At 46.0% G+C, this 22118-nt stretch overlaps 2 protein-coding genes across 3 annotated transcripts; one reads left to right on the top strand and one right to left on the bottom strand.

The window, feature by feature from the left end:
• The first annotated feature begins 10601 nt into the window (after positions 1 to 10601).
• On the top strand, positions 10602 to 14580 carry LOC124707881 (NAC domain-containing protein 82-like). Of its 2 annotated transcripts, XM_047239579.1 has the most exons (6): positions 10602 to 10705; positions 11720 to 12507; positions 12626 to 12903; positions 13258 to 13608; positions 13699 to 14149; positions 14181 to 14580. In XM_047239579.1, exons 2-5 carry the CDS (start codon positions 12351 to 12353, stop codon positions 14128 to 14130), a joined length of 1218 nt encoding a protein of 405 aa, XP_047095535.1. In that variant the 5' UTR covers positions 10602 to 10705; positions 11720 to 12350; the 3' UTR covers positions 14131 to 14149; positions 14181 to 14580. The 2 variants fall into 2 exon arrangements, with proteins under 2 accessions (XP_047095535.1, XP_047095534.1); XM_047239578.1 differs by having other exon boundaries at positions 13699 to 14580.
• A 232-nt stretch (positions 14581 to 14812) lies between these two features.
• LOC124707363 (putative clathrin assembly protein At4g02650) lies at positions 14813 to 16714 on the bottom strand. Its single transcript, XM_047239019.1, has 3 exons — positions 15979 to 16714; positions 15678 to 15882; positions 14813 to 15524 (listed from the first exon to the last, which is right to left on the bottom strand). Exons 1-3 carry the CDS (start codon positions 16712 to 16714, stop codon positions 14813 to 14815), a joined length of 1653 nt encoding a protein of 550 aa, XP_047094975.1.
• Between the last annotated feature and the right edge of the window lie 5404 nt (positions 16715 to 22118).

Below are 22118 nucleotides of genomic sequence, written 5' to 3'. Positions count from 1 at the left end.
TTCAGCAAATGCTTTCAACTTTCAACATGTATATCTCATGGATAATGGTCAACACAAAGTAATATGATGAATGCAAATAAGCAAGTATGTAAGAATCAATGCACAGTTGACACAAGTGTTTGCTTCTAAGATGGAAGGAAGTAGGTAAACTGACTCAACATAAAGTAAAAGAAAGGCCCTTCGCAGATGGAAGCATTGATTACTATATTTGTGCTAGAGCTTTTCATTTTGAAAACAAGAAACAATTTTGTCAACGGTAGTAATAAATCATATGTGTTATGTAGAAGATATCTCATAAGTTGCAAGTCTCATGCATAGTATACTAATAGTGCTCGCACCTTGTCCTAATTAGCTTGGATTAACACGGATTATCATTGCATAGCATATGTTTCAACCAAGTGTCACAACGGGGTACCTCTATGCCGCTTTGTACAAAGGTCTAAGGAGAAAGCTCGCATTGGATTTCTCGCTTTTGATTATTCTCAACTTAGACATCCATACAGGGACAACATAGACAACGAGATAATGGACTCCTCTTTAATGCATAAGCATTCAACAACGATTAATTTTCTCATAAGAGATTGAGGATTAGTTGTCCAAAGCTGAAACTTCCACCATGAATCATGGCTTTAGTTAGCGGCCCAATGTTCTTCTCTAACATTATGCATACTCAAACCATTTGATCATGAAAATCTCCCTTACTTCGGACAAGACGAACATGCATAGCAACTCACATGATATTCAACAAAGGTAAAAGTTGATGGCGTCCCCGAAACATGGTTACCGCTCAACAAGCAACTTATTAAGAAATAAGACACATAAGTACATATTCTTCACCACAATAGTTTTTAAGGCTATTTGTCCCATGAGCTATATATTGCAAAGACAAAGAATAGAATTTTAAAGGTAGCACTCAAGTAATGTACTTTGGAATGGCGGAGAAATACCATGTGGTAGGTAGGTATGGTGGACACAAATGGCATAGTAGTTGGCTCAAGGATTTGGATGCACGAGAAGAATTCCTCTCAATACAAGGCTAGGCTAGCAAGGTTGTTTGAAGCAAACTCAAGTATAAAAGGTGCAGCAAAGCTCACATATGAACATATTGTAACTATTATAAGACTTTACATTGTCTCCTTGTTGTTCAAACACCTTAACCAGAAAATATCTAGACTCTACAGATCAATCATGCAAACCAAATTTTAACAAGCTCTATGTAGTTATTCATTAATGAGTACAAGGTACATGATGCAAGAGCTTAAACATGATCTATATGAGCACAACAATTGCCAAGTATCACATTATTCAAGACATTAAACCATTTACCACATGCGGCATTTTCCGTTTCCAACCATATAACAATGAATGAAATAGTCCAACTTTCGCAATGAACATTAAAGATAAAGCTAAGAACATATTTGTTCATACGAAACAACGGAGCGTGTCTCTCTCCCAAACAAAGAATGGTAGGATCCGAATTTATTCAAACAAAACAAAAATAAAAACAAACAGACGCTCCAAGTAAAGCACATAAGATGTGACGGAATAAAAATATAGTTTCACTAGAGGTGACCTGATAAGTTTTCGATGAAGAAGGGATGCCTTGGGCATCCCCAAGCTTAGACGCTTGGGTATTCTTAAAATATGCAGGGATGAACCACGGGGGCATCCCCAAGCTTTGACTTTTCACTCTTCTTGATCATATTGTATCATCCTCCTCTCCTGACCCTTGAAAACTTCCTCCACACCAAACTCAAAACAAACTCATTAGAGGGTTAGTGCATAATCAAAAATTCACATGTTCAGAGGTGACATAATCATTCCTAACACTTCTGGACATTGCACAAAGCTACTGGACGTTAATGGAACAAAGAAATTCATCAAACATAGCAAAACAGGCAATGCGAAATAAAAGGCAGAATCTGTCAAAACAGAACAGTCCGTAAAGACGAATTTTTTTGAGGCACCAGACTTGCTCAGATGAAAATGCTCAAATTGAATGAAAGTTGCGTACATATCCGAGGATCACGCACGTAAATTGACAGATTTTTCGAGTTACCTACGAGAGAGGCATGTCGAAATTCGTGACGGCAAGAAATGCATTTCGCGCAGTAATCCAAATCTAGTATTGACTTTACTATCAAAGACTTTACTTGGCACAACAATGCAATAAAATAAAGATATGGAGAGGTTTCTACAGTAGTAACAACTTCCAAGACTCAAATATAAAACAAAGTGCATAAGTAAAATAATGGGTTGTCTCCCATAAGCGCTTTTCTTTAACGCCTTTCAGCTAGGCGCAGAAAGTGTGTATCAAGTATTATCAAGAGACGAAGCATCAACATCAATAGGTATCTTAGATGTTCCATCATCCATAGTGGTGCTAAGGGCTTTGTCAATTTTAGGCCTATAGTAGTTTTTTTTTGGCTTAGGCACTTTAGAGGCATACATGAATTTTTGCTCCTTACCCACATAAGCTTTCTCCTTAAACTTAAGAGAGGAAAAAGTTGAACCCAAGGTTCCCATAGCTTCTTCAAGTTCACTAATCCTATGGGTTCGATTATCATGAGTAGCACAAGTTTCTAAAACAGCAATTCTCTCATTAATTCCACCTGAATCCCCCACAAAAATTATGGTTGTCTTCTCCAGCATTAACAGGTGTAATTTGGGCAACAGGTCTCAGGTGAATTAACAGGTGTAGCAGCATCTTCATTAGGAGTTTCAGTATTTTCAATTTGTCAAGACCTAGCAATTTGTCAAGACCTAGCAATTGTAGCATCTAGAAAAGATCCTAACGAACCATCATTATCAAGCACTGCAGAAGCATCATCAAAATTATGAGAGGAATTTTCAGATCTAGCAGAAGTACCAGCATGTGAAGCATGTGGTGGTGAAACAAGTTTATCAATCACAGACGGTGAATCAAGAGCGACGAGAGGTACTCAGAGTTGTACCTTTTCTTGTAGTGGATGGTAATATGGTGACTTTAGTATTGCGAGGTTTACCCATGATGGAGAATTTGCAGCGAACAATATCAATCCAAGTGAACTTGCAAATAAAGCTATACTCCCCGGCGACGGAACCAAGAAAATAGTCTTGATAACCCACAAATATAGGGGATCGCAACAGTCTTCGAGGGAAGTAAAACCCAAATTTATTGATTCGACACAAGGGGAGGTAAAGAATACTTATAAGCCTTAACAACTGAGTTGTCAATTCAGCTGCACCTGGAAAAGCACTAGTAACAGGGGTGATGTGAAAGCAACGAGTAATATGAGAGCGATAGTAATGATAACACGACGACGGTAAGCGGTAATATGAGAGCAATGGCACCGAGAAAATAGTTGATACTACTTCCAATGACATATAGGACGAGTATATGATGATGAGAGATGGACCGGGGTTCCCGGCTATCTACACTAGTGGTAACTCTCCAATAACAAGTGTCGGGTGAACAAATTACGGTCGGGCAATTGATAGGATTGAAATAGCATTAAGACGGAACATCAAGATCATTAATCATGTAGGCATGTTTTCCATATATAGTCATACGTGCTCGCAATGAGAAACTTGTACAACATCTTTTGTCCTACCGTACGGTGGCAGCCAGGGCCTCTAGGGAATCCCCTGGAAATTAAGGCACTCCTTTTAATAGAGCACCGGAGCAAAGCATTAACACTCCGTGAAAACATGTGATCCTCATATCTAAGCCTTCCCCTCCAGTTGTCCCAATTTCTGTCACTTTGGGGCCTTTGGTTCCGGACATAGACATGTGCATACAACTTGTAGATACAATCTAAGCAATAAGTATAGAGATTAAATCTAAGATCATGCCACTCGGGCCCTAGTGACAAGCATTAAGCATAACAAGATTGCAGCAACAAGAACTTCATAAACTTTGTAGATAGACAATCATAATGTAACAATCCATCGGATCCCGACATACACAACACCGATTACATCAGATGAATCTCAATCATGTAAGGCAGCTCATGAGATCATTGTATTGAAGTACATGGGGGAGAGAGTACCAACTAGCTACGGCTAGAACCCGTAGTCCATGGGGGAACTACTCACGGAGCATGATGGAGGCGGTGGCGTTGATGGAGATGGCTTCCGGGGGCACTTCCCCGTCCCGGCAGGGTGCCGGAACAGAGACTTCTGTCCCCCGAAACGGAGTTTCGCGATGGTGGCGGCGCCCCTGGAGTCTTTCTGGAGTTTCGTCAATTGGTATCGAAGATTTAGGTCGCCAGGGCTTAAATAGGCGAAGAGTCGGAGTCGGAGGGGCCACGGGGCCACCTCACACTAGGGCGGCGCGCCCCCCTCCTGGGCCGCGCCGGCCACATGTGTGGGGCCCCCAGGGCTCCCCTCTGGTCCCCCTTTGACTTTTTGGAAGGTTCCGGGAAAAATAAGATGCTGGGTCTTTGTTTCGTCGAATTCCGAGAATAATGACCGAATAGCCTTTCTGGAACCAAAAACAACAGAAAACAGCAACTGGCCCTTCGGCATCTCGTTAATAGGTTAGTTCCGGAAAACGCATAAAACATTATAAAGTGCAAGCAAAACATGTAAGTATTGTCATAAAACAAGCATGGAACATCAGAAATTATAGGTACGTTGGAGACGTATCAACCGAGTACTAACATAGCATGCACACTGTCACCTTCAAGCTACGAAAGGGGGAATAGATCACATCAATACTATCATAGTAATAGTTAACTTCATAATCTACAAGAGATCACAATCATAAACTATGCCAAGTACTACATGATGCACACACTGTCACCATTACATCATGGAGGAGGAATAGACTACTTTAATAACATCACTAGAGTAGCACATAGATTAATAGTGATATAAAGCACATTGCAATCATAAAGGAATATAAATAAGCACTTCACTATGCTATTCCGAATTACTCTTTGGCAAGATAACGAACACTAATTCATCATGTAGGAAAACCTTAAAGATGTATTCCCAAGTACTAATAAACACCCCACACTGTCACTGTGAGCATTCATAGGAGGTACTAACACACCACAATTTCATAGAGACATCCAACTCAAATCATAACCTAGTGAACAAGTATTCTGTGAAATATAGCCTAAGAGACCCACACGGTGCACACACTGTCACCTTTACACACGTGGGACAAGGAGTCTCCGGAGATCACATAAGTAAAATCCACTTGAATAGCATAATGACATCTAGATTACAAAGCTCATCATATGGATCTCAATCATGTAAGGCAGCTCATGAGATCATTGTATTGAAGTACATGGGAGAGAGATTAACCACATAGCTACCGGTACAGCCCTTAGCATCGATGGAGAACTACTCCCTCCTCATGGGAGACAGCAGCGGTGATGAAGATGGCGGTGGTGTCGATGGAGATGCCTTCCGGGGGCACTTCCCCGTCCCGGCGGCGTGCCGGAACAGAGACTTCTGTCCCCCAGATCTTGGCTTCGCGATGGCGGCGGCTCTGGAAGGTTTCTCGTACCGTGGCTTTTTCGTTTAGGGTTTTCACGACGGAGGCTTTAAATAGGCGAAGAGGCGGAGTCGGAAGGGCTACGGGGCAGCCACACAACAGGGGGGCGCCCCCCTGGGCCGCGCCGGCCACATGTGTGGGCCCCCAGGGCTCCCCTCTGGTGCCTCTCCGGTGTTCTGGGAGCTTCGTGGAATTATAAGATGCTGGGCGTTGATTTCGTCCAATTCCGAGAATATTTCCTTACTAGGATTTCCGAAACCAAAAACAGCAGAAAACGAGAGCCGGCACTTCGGCATCTCGTCAATAGGTTAGTTCCGGAAAATGCATCAAAACGATATAAAGTGTGAACAAAACATGTAGGTATTGTCATAAAACTAGCATGGAACATCAGAAATTATAGATACGTTTGGGACGTATCAGGCTCACCTGCACGATCTCCATCAATAAGGTCGCGGTCTACATGGATCTGCGCGGTGGTGCCCTGTTCCTCTCTCATCCAAGCCACCGTGGTGGTGGGCTAGAAGAGAGGTTGCAGGATGATGCTATTGTTGATGTTTCCATGGAGAGGTATGTTGTTCTTTGTCGCGCGAATCACATGGTGACCAAGCTTGTTGCCATGATTTGTGGTAAAAAAGGTGACCTTTCTTCAACCTCCGGTCCGGAGGCTCTCAGGTTCTTCTGCTGGGGCTCGACGCCGATTGAGGGCCAAGTGGTGCGTCCCCGGACTTCTTCCGGTTGCCAGCAGATGGATCTTTACGTCGGAGCAGAGCTTTCGAGCATCCTGCTCTCTGGGCTTGGCGGAGACGCCTCGAGCTCGCCGGCGTCGGATGGTAGAGGCACTGAAGGACTTGATTGCTTTTTCACCTTTTCTTTCAGGGTGCTTTCTGTAAAGTGTGAGGGCTCATATTCAAATATTTGGTTCATTAGGACAAGTTATGAGAAGGGACCTCACTGTAATTTGTACCTGCCATGTGTGGTTTAATGTAAATGCTCCACTGGGGTCGTCGACCTCATCCTGTGTTCAAACAAAATAAAAAATAATTATTCACCCAACATGTTATTTATCTTTATGGAGAGACACCTCTAGTGAACTGTGGATGACATAGGTATGCCTAACATGCATGTCGAATAAAGTACCCTGGGTCTATAAGAAAGTATGAAGCCCATGGACTCGGAGCTTTGGAGGCCCAGAAGGTTAAAGATCTTCGGGTTAGGAATGTAGAGTTGTAATAGGAAACTTATATCAATATAGGAAAGGCCCAACACGGCTCGAGCAGTTTGTAACTTGTACGACACGGAAAGCCTCGGCTTCACCTCCTATATAAAGGGGAAGGCGAGGGCATTGTAACCCTAGCAACCATAATCTTGAGTTGAGCACCTTTGTTCGGCTGAGCCTTCGAGATCTACTTGCACTCTACTTCTTACGAAACCCTAAGTCTACAATCTGTAGGCGTTGACGAGTTAATCCCTCGTCAATTGGCGCCGTCTGTGGGAATTGGAGGCTGCAAGGTCCTGATCTCGCTGGCATCTTCAACATCATCGACAACAAGCAACGCGATGGACGGAAGTAAACGAGTCCAACCTGATCTCGCCGATTTTGTTCCTCACCCTCCCGCCTGCTTGCATGCATATGCCGATCTGGAGGAGTCGACAGAGATGACGCTCGGGAGCTTTCGGTTCCTCGTCGGGAAAGAAGGATCGCATCGTCTTGCGGCACCGATTTTTTCGGGACCGTTGGCGGTCGAGCCAGATTTCTCGGGATCGTCAACATCATCTGTCGAGTCAGGCGACGAAGAAGTTTCGCCACCACGCTTCACCAAGCCCGCCGACGGCGGGGCACTCGCTGATCTGTTCGGTGACATGACTTTCGGGTCGTTCACGGAAACCGATCTAGATAGCGACTCGAAAAGCTTCACCAACCTCGGCTTCACCAACTTCGGCTTCACCAACTTCGACTTCACCAACACCAACAACTCTAGTGCGAGTAGGGAGGTCTTCGCCGATCTATATGATGGTGTCACCTATCCTGAGGCTGATGAAAACACAACTGCAACATATCACCAGATCTGTGTAATCACGGGAGCAGGTCGTGAAGAGGATGAAGAGTCTGAGGTTCTCGAAATAATATGCGGCTGCCATGAAAGAGTATGATCATGAGCTTGCATAAGTTGATCAACAAACCCCCGCCCAACAAGTCTTCGCGACCATGACAGAGCTGGCTGTAGACGACGCTACCAACCAGAACAAACCCGGCGCCGGAACTAGAAGCACCTAAAGAGGACGTGACTATGTTTGAGGCTGGCCAAAGCAATCCAGCTCAACCACCACCCGTTTCTACCTCAACATGATGTGTTTCCGCTCGGAACTTTAAGGACACCACTGGAGGTAGAGATGAGCCTGATAGCCTGCAAGAACACATGGTCATTCATGCATATTTTCGTGGAAGTATTATTTCTAGTTTTATATTGTGTCCCAACAAGGAGCGTAGGAGGATGTTTATCTACGGTTTTTCTGTCGCACCTAAGGTGTCCCAAGTCTTAGGTGAATTGACTGCAAGAATTGAAATGGAAAATGGTGAATGCAAATGATGAGATTTTGGAGTATTGATAATGCAATAAAGTAAAGTGCATAAAAGTAAAGAGCTAATAAGAAGTAAACGGGTTTCTGCAGATGAAAAGCGGGCGCATGGTGATTCAGTTCATGGTGATAGTGAATGTGCCTAGTGGAATAAATGTAATAAGTGATTATGATTCTTCCTATTTATATCTAAGAAGGCAATCAACCCACAAGAGAGAAAGACTCCTCTTGGTAGATTTCATCTTCCTCCAATAATCTTTCTGCATATTACCAAAGCCATGGTCAGCGCATCTATTAAGGTGGTTAAACCGGAGTAAAGCTTTAAGTTTGGTGGTTCCTTGTGATTCCTCGAGTATTGCTAGATCCTCTTTGATATCGGTCATGTCACTCGGGGGTCACCGATTCACTAGCACACAAGTTCATGTCTATGAGTACTTGAGATCATGCTATCTGGGCTCTTAAATTAGATAAGAGCATTAGGTGCACATAAACATCCATACTCATATATAATCATCTTAATCATAAATTCACAAATAGATGGAATAACATTGGCACATCACATCTCACCAATCCCCTACATCTCCCACGCCAATGAGATCTACTCACACGTGAGAGGAGAATAACATAATGATATCATATTAAAGTAAATGGAGTTCATCTTTATATTACCGTAGCAAGCCACAATAGTTGAAGATCAAATCAAATACAAACCAAGATGGAATAGCGGTTTCAATCCCTAATCTTGCAAGTATGAATCTCTCCCTCTCTCATTACAAGTGGGGCGTGATGGATGAGGCGGTGATCTTGATGAGATTTATCTTCGGTGGAGTCGAGGATGGTCTTCTCCTTCTTCAGATCCGATCTCTTATGTTCTGGAGCGAATGGTGACTGCTATGTTGTGTTTCTCGTCTCCTTGCCTTCACGAAAAGTGTTTGGTTTGATAAGAGGAAGGTGACGCTGCTGAGTACGGGCTTAATGCAAACCAAAGATAAAACAAATTTTAGGCTTAATGGAGGTCCACACAAAGTACCAGGATCACCACAATTAAAACAAGCCATCTTAAAGTACCAAGCCTCCATAATTTGTTCAATGGCCACATGAGAATTAGGAGGTGGTTGCGATTGTGTTGTGGTACATATGCTTCTCTAACTTGCCCATGCCAATTAACCGCTGTCTGTTGGAATTGCACTTGATGTTGCTGGAACTGGTTTCCTTGGCGATTATTGGCTTGTGGAGGAAACTGACCGATGACTATGAAATACGCCATTTTTTTCTCACGATTAAACCTTTAGCTATATCAAGGAATTGACCAAGTTTCTCTCTCAATGTGCTATTAATGACTACTTATTGCAAAGATGTGCAATCTCTTCTATCTTTGAATGGTGTGGAGGAAATCAAGTCACAATGGCAAATATACCTGCAATTACTGAAGAAATTTTTGTCACAAGTACATCTAAGTTGACTAGATATCGAAAGGCGGTCCAGGGAGTTTAGCGAACATCGATACGGGTAAAGCCCCGCCCATACCGTCCGCCCGTACAGGATGCCACAACCTTCTCGAGGTCAAACCCTATAAGTTCTATGAAGGGAGCCACACTAGAAATAGAGCCACTCATCGTAAAACAGAGCCGCCATTCATCAGATCCATCTACAGCACACATTTCATCCATTTCATCTCCCATCTTCTCCATAGCCATAGCCACCACCATTGTAATACAGATCCCTTTGAGAATTGGTGGCCATTGTAAGAATATTGTGATTTCAATTTAAGTAGTTGCAACACTTATTTTTATCTTTGATCTTGATGTTATGTGTGAGTAGTTGATGCATGCAATATACATACGTGAATTTTGTCCTTTATCATATTGAATTCATACATATCTACAACATATACGTTAATAATACCATGTTTTATATTGATTTATGATGATTTACCAATAATTTCTTTTATTTGGTTTATAATTCTGCACAACATTGCAAGAAAAACAAGGTTTCAGGCAGAAAGACGGTGGACCAGGTGACATGATCAGGACGGATGAGATGAAACCTGCACGACAAGAGTCCAACGATCCAACGGCTCACAGTTGTCACGCCGAGTCTCACACACGTCAGCCCCAAGAGGCTCCACACAAAACCGCTGCCCCACTCATCAGCATCGTGCGGCTCCGTGACACCGGGTTCGAGAGACAAAGCCAAAGAACAGAAATCGCATCGCAAATACCAAAACATCTAAAAGTTACGCATTTAGCCCCCTGCAGCACCCAAATTTCTCCACCTTTTCCCTAAAATAATCCCAGGCCAATGGAAAGACAGGTCAAACATCCAGAGTTGGAAAAATTTGACAATCGTCCCTTACAGGGGAAGTTTCCTGGAAGCGCACGACGCGGCGTGGCGAATTATTAATTTAACGAAAAAAAGAAACCCTGCACAGTAGTAGGAACGGACTGCGGGGGCCCAGTGGTCAGCGACCCGGCCCACCCTCCCGCCACCCGCGGGTATAAAGTAGCCGGCGACCCAGCGACGCGAGATTGCTTCCCCCAAAACCTCACATCCTCCCACCCTCCATTGACCAAACGGCGGCGCTCACCTCCTCCCCGTCGACCTCCCCCGACGTCCTGCTGGCTCCCCTGCGCCCTCCGCGTAAGCCCCCGGTCTCTCGATTCCCCGTCGTCTGATCGAGCTTGTTTCTAGGACGATCGGGCTTGGTTTGGTTGGGGTTCCGATCGGCGTAGATCTGATTTTCGAGTTAGGCCCCGTCGGAACAGATTGGCGTCCGATCCGTCGATTTCCTCGGTAGGGGGCCGAGGAATCGCGACGCGGATCGGTTCGGTCTTCCGTGCGTCGGAGTTTCTGTCTGGGGTCGCGGATTAGGGTTCGTGCTCGATCGATCTAGGTGTTGATTTTGGGGGTACGTGATCGGGTATACGAGGGATCGCAAACGTTATGAGATTTGGTCGAGCTGAGCTCCGATTTGTGTAGAGGTTGGGTTATTTCTGTCGGTTCGGACGATGGATTGTGATCGTTGACTTTATTAGGCTGGATATCATGTAGTTTTTCGGGCTGTGGGAGAGATTACGTTGTTCTGTTCCTGAATTTCACCCGAATACCAGAGTTGAGTCGATTTGCTCCCCAGAGCCTGTAATTTGGATTAGATGGTATGCTAGATGCATCTACCTGGTAATGGGCTTGTTGCATGTTGTATTTTATTAAGCCTGGCAGCATCAATGTGGGTTTATTGAGCTGTAAAATTAGCTGCCTATAGATAATCTGTACTTCTTCTCCCTTCTATAATAATTGTTTTTTGAGGGTAGGGCATCTAGAATTAATGTTTTAGTTTGAGTGACGCTAAGACGATTTCTAGAAAACATGGAACATATGTATTCTGTATATACTTTTGCTCTTGTATACTGATGACTGATGATGATATATATTTTCCTGCAGGATTTTCAACTTGATCACCCATAAAATTAGCTGCCTATAGATACTCTCTACTTCTGGCTTGTATAATAAATTTTTTTTAAGGGTAGATCATCTTAGAATTAATGTTTTATTATGAAAGGCACTAAGATGATTTCTAGAGAAACATGGAACACATGTATTATGTATATACTTTTGCTGTTGTATATACTGATGATGTTATATATTTTCCTGCAGGATTTTGAACTTGATCACCCATGTCTTTTGAAGTCCGCGAGGGATCTCCTTATTTCCTCACGTGCTACTTCTGGTTCATATATTGCATAAAATTCCGAGACTTCACTTGATACAGGTGGATTATCTGGGAGTTTTGTGCTAATACTTCCTATTATGTGAGTCAGTGGTAGTCGGTTTAATTGGCAAGACTCAGCTTCTCTCATCCGGGATCGTAAACAATCCTCGCTCTAGTCCCTGGTGTACCTGCTTTCGTTGAGTCTTGCCAAGAGTGGCTTCTCATCAGTTCCGTTCTCTGCTCATTGGACCAATAGCTCTGTTGGTCTACTCCCTTCAGAATACTTGTCACATCGTGAGCTGTCCTATTCTGCTCACACTGCAATCTTCTGAAGCTCTCTCTCTGATTCCTTTCTCTTCTCAAAACTTTTGAGAGCTACTCTCTTCTCAAGTTTGCTTGATCCACGGTCCTTATTTCTGTCTTCTGAGGACTGAACTTCCACCTGTTGAGCCGAACTTGACTGTTCCCTGATTGGTGTTGATAATTGCATATTCTGGTGAAGCATTTCTGCTTGTGTTTCACGCTAGGATCTCTCTGTTCTTTCTTCTTACTGAGCGCAAGACACCCACTGCGGCGATGGCTCAAACTTGCCTGCCACCTGGCTTTCGTTTCCACCCAACTGATGTTGAGCTTGTTTCATACTACCTGAAAAGGAGGATTATGGGGAAGAAGCTTTTTGTTGAAGCTATATCAGTGGTTGAGCTTTACAAATTTGCTCCTTGGGACCTTCCTGGTAATTCTCTTTTAATTCTGTTTTTCCTCGGATGTAATTATACAAACCTGAATTAATCCTCCCAGTTTTTCTAAATTTATTTCTTATTATTGTCCAAACCTTCTTTTTGTGTGTGTAGATAAATCCTGTCTTCAGAGCAAAGATCTTGAGTGGTTTTTCTTTTGCCCTCGTGACAAGAAATACCCCAAAGGGTCTAGGACTAACCGTGCCACTCCGAATGGTTACTGGAAAACAAGTGGAAAGGATAGAGAAATTGTGCTGAACTCTCGCATTGTTGGGTTGAAGAAAACCTTGATTTTTCATGAAGGCAAGGCACCCAAAGGCAACAGAACTGATTGGGTTATGTATGAATACAAAATGGAAGATGAAAGTCTGGCTTCTGCTGGTTTCTCAAAGGTACTGCTTTTTGCCTCTACACTGTTTATGTTTATTAGACTGTTAGCAAGATGTTTCAGTTACATAGTTAACCTATTTAAATCTTGTACTGTAATTGATTCCTTACTCCTTGTCATATGTCGTAATGCGACAATAGTTGTATTCTATGTAAGTCAAGCAGTACTGATCTTTGAATAGTCTATTTTGCATGAGAAATATCTACTCTGTACCATACTGGAATGTAATTCAGTTAATACATGACCTTTACAAGGTGGCAGAATGAGCTACCTATCTTTATTTGTAGTTATCTTTGGATAGTATTTCTAGTGCTCTGCAAGGTTATTTAAATACATTGTCATCGGTTTATTATTTCAGGATGCTTACGTACTTTGCAAGATATTTAAAAAAAGTGGACTCGGCCCAAGGATTGGCGAGCAATATGGAGCTCCTTTTGATGAGAATGAATGGGATAATTTGGATGCTGGAACTTCTCTCTTCGCTATTGCACCATCCTCAGGTATTGAGGACCCGCAAGCTGAAAGTTCTGCCTTGGCTACTGCCATAGTTATTCAGGAACCACAAGCTCAGCAGTCTGTTCCATCTTCTGATGTTAACATCAATTCTGAAGAGGTCAATGAAGCACCTCCTGAAATTGATGGAATTTTATTGGATGAACTGTCAATGTTTTTGGATGATTCTCCCAACCATGACCTACCTTTTGCAGAGGTATTTGCTGGTTAATTTCATAATTTACTTATTCTGGAATCTTCTGCTCAAGATGTTAGTTCTATGTAGCTAACTTAGGTTTTGTTGCAGAATCCTGGTCTGCCTCCAATTTCTGATCTTGAGGCTCAAGCTCTTGAGACAAACACTTCTGATCTCTACAACGAATTGGCAGGGCTTGCCTGGGCAGGAAGTGCTCCTAATGTTGATTTTTGTGCTATCAACACCGGTGTTACTGAAAACAATTCGCAGAACATGTACCCTGGTGATGAATTTATAGAACTCGATGATCTCTTTGCTCCTGGTGAAACCTTCTCCTCTGATTTGGCAAATGATCAGTTCTTGCTGTATCCTCTGGATCAATCAACATACAATGGTCACTACGATTATGCTGCTCCTCTAGCCTTTGATGCAAGCGGGTCGCTTCCAGAGATGACCAGCTCTTTTTATGACATGCCTCCTGCTCCCAATAACCTTGCAAGCTCCAGCTATTTGAACCCAGCCATGAAGGATCCATTCTCTTAAGTGGCTATCGATGTCAGAAGTATCTGCTGTTTCTGATTTGCGTATTTGAGCCATCATTCTTTAATGCAATGACTCTTCATGAATCTTTGATGTTGGCATCTCCTCTAGATGGCCCAACGATTCCTGGGCGTATGACAAGGCCAACACTCTTCTGAAGCCGGAACTTGGTTGTGTCTCAAGCATGCGCACAGTACTGGACAAGCGACCGAGCTGGTTACTGTTTGCTTGTGCAGACAAAACTGTTTACTGCTGGTTTGAAAGTTATCTATCTGGATGGTGATGCTGCAGTCCATCAGTCTACATATTTGTGTAATAACTGTCAACCGTAGCCTGCTGCCTGAGGGCTTACTTGACAGTCTAGTAGCTTAATTAATGTGGTTTACATTTGTTTGCAGTCCTAGTTTGTATTAACTATTTGAATCATTATTATTATGTTATTATGTGTGGAAATGCCTTTTGTTGGTCTGTTTGTAGCACTGCTGCTGCATGTTTCCTTAGTTTTCTATTTTCATAGCTTTTAGTATCGTATCATCTGGCACAAGGTGATTTGCTAGACAAAACACCAGTTGATTCGGTTGAAGGCTTTTGAAGTATGACCCAATTCACTCTCTGATCTCCAGATCTTTCTAGTCTTTCTTGAAAAACAATTAAAATGTGTAACAGACAATTAATGTTCCATTTTCTAAGAAGCACGATGGTAAACACCGGGAGGCCGTTGTTCTAGCATTGACAGGGCCCCTTGCCCCTGCATACCATTCTTGCCATAACGTTGCCACACCATCTGCTCTTCCGTCAGAAGTTGCTGCTTCATCTGCAAGTCGGACATCTGCACGTACGTCGGCGGTGGAACTACCGACGCCGCAAAGGGGTCCGCACCTGCCGCGACACTCCACATCCCCGGCGGTGCAGGAAGCGCCAGCATGTGTGCACTGGGCGGCCGCAAAGCCACACTGCTCGCGCTGCCTGAGAACACCTGTGCGTTCGCCGCCGTTGCGTGGTTGTACATGCCGTCGAGGACCATCATGTTGAGCCCGCCCCCGAGCACCGCGCGCTGGTTCGCGAGCGCGCTCGCCGACTCGACTAATGCCGTCTCCCAGTCCGCCGACGAGGTGTCGAACAGGTCGCATGTCGGCGCCGATCCGGCAGGGTTGCCATCGAACAACGCTAGAGCCAGCAGCTTCCCGTGTTCTTCCCCGGACATGGCGTCCGCCTTCAAGTTCAAGAAGTCCGCCTCTTCCTCTACCACGTCGGTGGCGATCAGTAGTGGTACCTCCTGCTCTGCATGCGACACCTCGCCGGAATTGTGCTCGTCTTGAACAGCAACCGGTGGCTCCACCGGCGCGGGAAGGGCCCTGGTAGCGCTCATGTCGAGCTCCTCAGCCTCCGGCTCCGGGCTGGGCAATTCCAGTGACGGCGGCGACAGCTTCTGCTGCGACTCGGCGCCGCGTCTGTCGCGGATAAAATCGTCCATGAGCTCCAGCTTCTTCTGCGTGATGACCTCCACCTCCGGGACGTCGGACTGGCGGCAGACGTAGGCGTCCTTGCACCACGCGTAGAAGGCGTCGAGCTCGTCGATCTGCTTGACGAGGCCGCAGAAGACGCCGTGCACGCGCTCGCAGTCCGCGGTCTCCATGTCCGGGAACTGCTCGATGAGCACCGCCATCACCTCCGTCAGCTCGCAGTACAGCTGCACGCTCTCCTTCACCAGCGGGTACAGTGCCACCGTCACCACCCGGTTCGTCCTCGCCGCGCCTGCAATCGTACACGTCATTCCATAATTAGCGCACGCTCGGCGATCATATGATCCAAAGAACGAATACAATTGCGCGCACGCACGGATGGACTCACCCACGGGGCGGCAGGCGATGAAGCGGTCGAGGAGATGCTGCAGCTGATGGACCTTGCCGAGCAGCTGCTCCAGCGTCATCTCGTTCGTCGGCGTGTCCCTCGGCACCAGCGCCACCGCCTTGGCGTCGGCGTCGTCGGCGTCGGCCGCCGCGTCCTCCCGTCGGCTCTCGTTAGCGCCGTCGTTGCTGAACCGGCTGCCGGGGGACCGGTAGAGCTCGTCGCGCAGCAGCTTGCAGCGGTTGGCGCCGCCCTGCCGGCCCTGCATCCGGTACTCGAGACGGTCGTCGAGGTACGCGGCGTAGGTGCGGACGAACGCGGAGAAGTCCCAAGCGTCGGCGCGGGCGCGGCCGCAGAAGTCGGACATGTTGAGCATGCGCGTGCCGCGACGCGTGGCGTAGAAGAGCTCCTGCTCGAACGCCGGCTCGCCGTCGGCCAGGAGGCGGTGCACGATCACCAGCGTCTTGAGCGCCACGTCCCAGCTCCGGGTGCGCCCGAGGCGGCGCGACAGGGACGCCACGCAGGCGCCGACGTACGCGCGGGAGTAGCGCGTGAGCGCCAGGATCTCCCGGATGTGGCGCTCGTCGGCGGGGAAGCTCTCGCCGTGCTTGGTGGCCTTGACGATGGCCACCTCCAGCTCCGTCGAGGCGGCGCCGCTGCCGCTGCCCACCTTGGCCAGCCCGATGCTCGTCTGGTCCTTCACCGCGCCCAGCGCCTTGCGGAGCTTGCTCGGCGCCATTGTTTGTCCGGCCGGGGAGCAATTGGTCGATTCTTTCGCGTTGTGATGACTCGTGGCGGTGGCCAAAGGCGGGGAGGGGAAGCTGGCGTTGGTGGTGTCTGAGGCGAAGCGCGGATGGGAATGCGCGCGCGTGGAAGCGGGTGGCGGAGAGGAGGTCCGACCGTCCGAGGAAGGAGGGCGCCATGAACGGTCACGGTTTTGGGAGGTTTTGACATTTGGCTGGCATGATGGTTTCGTCTGTTTGTCTTGCATACTTCAAGGGAAAGTCAGTTCCTTTAGAAGTGCAGAGTATGCGGATGATCGATCGTTTGTTCCTGAACGAACATTTGAAATTATATTTGTACTCCCTCCATTCCTGGATACTCCGTATAAGTCATACAGTTTTTTTTGAACAGAAATCGAAGAACATATATTGAGGAAAAATCACATCAGATTTAAGCGGGATTACCCTGTACAGTTAACGTGAGAAAGCAGAGAGCTTTGCATAAGATGAGAAAATATAATCAAATCCCTGAATATTTTTCCACAAAAGTGGTGCATATACAGTCTACATTATAGACCTTTATATGTAGGAAAGGAGGGAGTAATAGTTTGCTAAAACAACTTATATAATGGAATGGAAATACTCCTTCCGTTCACTAATATAAAACATTTTAAATATTTTAAAACAAACTAGATACATACAAAAATAAGTGCACGTACACAACAAAATATGTCCAGATCTATGAATTTACCAAAGAATCTGCCGGTTGTCCCCACCTACCAGCTGGTGCGCCTCACGGATGCGTTCCCATGCTTCCATGGGTCTCTTCTCCTTGAGGATCTTGGTCAGGTACGTGTCAATCTGTGCGTGACATTAACCCCGGGAGGAGTACCGATATGTCCTCACCCCGGTGCCGCTGGAAAACATGTTAACGAGCGTGAAGAGAGGCTCTCAGGTTTTTCACTCATCCGGCAATCCCGACCATTTGACGTCTCACCTTCAGCAATATTTAGTGTTAGCGTGGAGAGAATGCATCTTGGTAATCGGTGTAGACCTTCGGTTTGTCAGGAATGGTTTTCTTCAGCTGGGGCAAATGCACAACAAGTTGTATGCATGAAGACAGAGGCAGTTGGATCTTGTAGGCGACCTTGCCCACCGCCCGGAGCACCAAGTAAGGGCCAAAGTTACCGTAAAAAAAAGTAAGGGCGAAAGTACTCAAATGAGAGTTTCTGTGATGATCGGTTGGCAACCGATGTTTGCACATATGGTTGCAGGCGCAGGTATACACTGTTGCCTACAACAAACTGATCCCGTTCTGATGTGTGTTTGTCTTCATGCACCGTGTTGCTCATACCAGGTGCTGATGAACGAGAGGAATCATGACCTCTCGTTATTTGATCCATGCATCTAGGTTTTGGTTACTTGTGTCTCTGAAAACTTGGATTCAAAAGTGGAGAGGGGTACTGTCGAATAACACCTTGAAAGAAATTGCCCCAGAGCTGAATGGAACACCGTATTTTTTTGACTCTGGACTGTGAGGCAAAAATCCCCACAACATTTTTACTCCACACCTACCTAAATATTGATAAAAGAAAAACTCTACAAATACAAGGTAAAACTCCACACCTACCTAAATATTTACAACCTTATGGTAAAGAGGGGATCCAAGTCATGAGCTCAACATGGTATTTCTTTTTAATCCGATGCTTAAGCAGGGACATGTCGTGGATAAAACTACCTCTCCAGCAAGCAAAAGTTGGTCTCTCTTGCCTAAAATTTACGCATTTCTCCTAAGACAAATATGCCAACAAGCTGTGGTGAGGACTTTCATGAAAAAAAGGCCTGTTAAAACTTCTTCTAGCTCCCGCTATCACCGTCTGTCTGTAACCTGCCAATGTCAACGCTCCAGAAGATCTCGAGTGTTCAATCTATCCATCAATTAAAGCCAAGGTAAAACCTTGGACTTTATCATACAGCTTGATTTCCACAGCCAATGAAACACCTTGGGAACAGTGATGTGCTCAAATGCTCATGTATTTGACCATAAAATTGCGCCGATGCATATTTCTCTCCCCAAATATAGGCCCAAACATCCTTGTGATCGCTTAATGGGTTCGCCATCATTAGATTCTGCAAGGTTTGGAATTCATCAAATACCCTTCGAGACAGAGGCGAATAAAACACATCTTCTAGCTGCTAATAGTCATAAGTTGGGCTGCGGAAAAGTTTGCATTTTGCGAATAAGAAAATAGCCTAGAAAATCTCAGTTTGAGGGGTATACTAGAATCGGCAATTAGCCACTTGTCTTCCCAAAAATTTAAAGTGTTTCTAGCTTCACGTGAGATACTCCTCTAAAATTATCTACTTGTTTCAAAATATCTTTCCACCAAAAGGAACCATAAAGTTTCTCTGCATGCGGCATTTTATCTGTGTAATAGTAATGCCATACTAGGCTGACCCAGGGAATATCGACTTTATTATAGAATTTATCCAAGTGCTTGATCAAGAGAGAAGCATTTTGTTTTTGAAAATTCAGAATTCCTAAACCACCATTTTTCTTAGGTTTGCAAATCAATTCCCAAGCCGCTAGCGACTGCTTGGAAGTATCAGTGTTATCTCTCCACAAGCACTGCCTGTGAATTCTGTTCAACTGAATAGTGAGACTAGGAGGAAGCTACCACGAGCAAAGGAAGTGCAAAGACATATATGTAAGAACCGAATTGATTAGTTGCAACCTTTGCACCTTGAGACAAAACACTGGTGCTAGATGACAACTTCCTTTCAACACAACAGACCAAATGCTTGAGCTCTTAAATTGTTGGCTTGGCTGTACCTAAAGGTAGCCCTAAATAGGTGAAAGGCATAGACCCAACTCGGCATCCAGAATCTAAAGCAAGTCGTTCTACCACATCCTCAGACACATTTATTGGCACCATCTGGGATTTTTCAAAATTGATTCTTAACTCCGTGGAATTAGAGAACTTTTCCAAATTCTTTTTTAGGGCCACAATCCGAACTCTATCGGCCCAGTAAGATAAGCAGTGTCGTCTGCGTACTGTTGCGGTCAGAAACCCACATGCGAGCAGCGACGGGCAACACAGTAGAGCCGGGAGGCTCCCAGGACTGCGGCTGGCCCTGGTCCCTCCGAGCGACGGCCCGCAAAGACTCGGCACGCACGTCCGATGCTGGTGCAAGGGCGTGCCACCTGACCTATACCTGGTCGGGAAGGTGATGGATGTGCCTCGCTTAGTTTCCTGCATGGCATACACGTAAACATTAAATACGAGCCTCGATCGGCTCTCAGGTTATCCTGTGAATCGGCTCAAAGAGCCGATCCACCCATGATCCGTACGAGGTGTACGAATATATGGTGGTCCTGCTTGATCAATATAAAGCTAAAACGACCTACTACGATTTAGGGTTTTCACCACATAATCGGAACATCCTACGCGTGATTGAGCCTGGCGGCCACGCACGGTGATCGTAAGCCGACCCTAGACAAGGCCTAAAAACCAACATGAAGTTGATCCCGGAACATCCTGTCTAGGGCTAGCAAATTACACCCTACGCGCCACTTGGATCCTTCAACCCGTTTGTAAGGCCTAACTATGCGAGATATTAAACTAATCCTTGAAGAACAAGGAGCAATCATAACGGATCGGATCTACTAAATAAAGATCAAGCGGGGTGCCGCCCTTACACCTAAGATAGGTGTAAGGGCGGCTAGATGTCTAAGGGTTGCACGGACGAAAGCATATGATACTATGAAACAATGCTAACCCTAACACATCTATGATAACTACGTTGCTCGCCATCAACAAGGCTTCGAGCACGAGCAACGCATGAACAGCGAATAAACGTGTACTTGCCTAGATCGCAAGATGCGATCTAGGCAACATGATGCTTACCGGAAGAAACCCTCGAGACAAGGGAGTTGGCGATGCGCCTAGATTGGTTTGTGGTGAACGTGATTGTTGTTTATTTCATAAACCCTAGATACATATTTATAGTCCGTAGACTTTCTACCGTGGGAATAATCCCAACCGGGCACGAGCCAAACTCTATCTAACCGACACGTATCCTACTATATTACAGATACACGGGCAAACTAGCCCAAACTTTGCATATAAGGCCGATTCATGTATTTCTTCCATGTATATTACGCAAGCCCATCTTTAATCGCGGCCCATCTACGATCCGGTCAAATTCTGGTGATAACACATGCCCCCCGGTTTTGGAAATGACAATTCCAAAATCACTCTGCTTTTTCTTCGTCGGGTCATGTCGTGGCAGAGCAGAACCGTCGCAGTATCCTTCATCATGATGCCTTGCCTCCTCCGCTTCTCCGCGTGGCCTGGCAATTTTTTTTCTCTGTTGGGCACCACTTCCTCGGAAACTGCTGTGGCATTGAATCTTCACTATATCCCCTTTTATTTAACCGCTCCAAACAGTTCGCTTCTTTATCCCCTCCGCATTAGCACTCCAAAAGTCCTCCTCTGCCACCATGTCTTCTTCCTCCTCTGCCTCGTCGGGTCTTTCCACCCAGTCCTCCTCCTCCCGCGAGCCGACGCCGGAGTGGGACCCGGAGGAGGCCCATGAGGCCAACATCCGCCGCGCCATCGAAGACGGGGACGAGTCCAGTCACAACTTCTCCGTCCGAGTCCGAGGACGACAAGTCCTCGACCGACGGGGAAAGTGACCTCCGCTTCCTTGCCGACGGGAAACGGAGGAGGAGAGCGATGACGATCGCTTCTCCTGGGACGACTTCACCTCCTCCGAGGAGGAGGAGGAGGAGGAGGAGGAGGAGGACGACACCTCCTCCGATGAGCCGCCGGCCAAGCGCTTCTGCCCCTGGCCGGGGAACCTCAGCGACTTCGACAGCGACGACGACGACGCTGACGAGGAAGACGAGGACAACGAGGGCCCTGCCGGCGGTCGCTGCAGCAGCGACGACGAGCCCGCCGGGAGTAGCACCGACAGCGGCGACGACGACGACGACGAGGGCAGCGACGGCCCATAGATAGGACCCTTAGCATAGGATCAGTAGTAGCAGATGGGGCAATGTATCCCCTAGCACTTCCTTTTGAGAGCAATCAGCTCTTTATGTAAGAAATCCCGTTTATCAATGAAGAATTTGTAGGATAACGTTGCATAGAAAACAAAAATTTTCCTACCGCGAACACGCAATCCAAGCCAAGATGAAATCTAGAAGACGGTAGCAACGAGGGGGTATCGAGTCTCACCCTTGAAGAGATTCCAAAGCCTACAAGATGAGGCTCTTGTTGCTGCGGTAGACGTTCACTTGCCGCTTGCAAAAGCGCGTAGAAGATCTTGATCACGATCGGTTCCGGCGCCACGAACGGGCGGCACCTCCGTACTCGGTCACACGTTCGGTTGTTGATGAAGACGACGTCCACCTCC

Source organism: Lolium rigidum, chromosome 4, assembly GCF_022539505.1.
Source record: "Lolium rigidum isolate FL_2022 chromosome 4, APGP_CSIRO_Lrig_0.1, whole genome shotgun sequence".
In the NCBI taxonomy this organism is placed as follows: domain Eukaryota; kingdom Viridiplantae; phylum Streptophyta; class Magnoliopsida; order Poales; family Poaceae; genus Lolium; species Lolium rigidum.
Note: the sequence above shows the minus strand (reverse complement) of the source record. Positions and strands in the feature narration are given on the sequence as shown.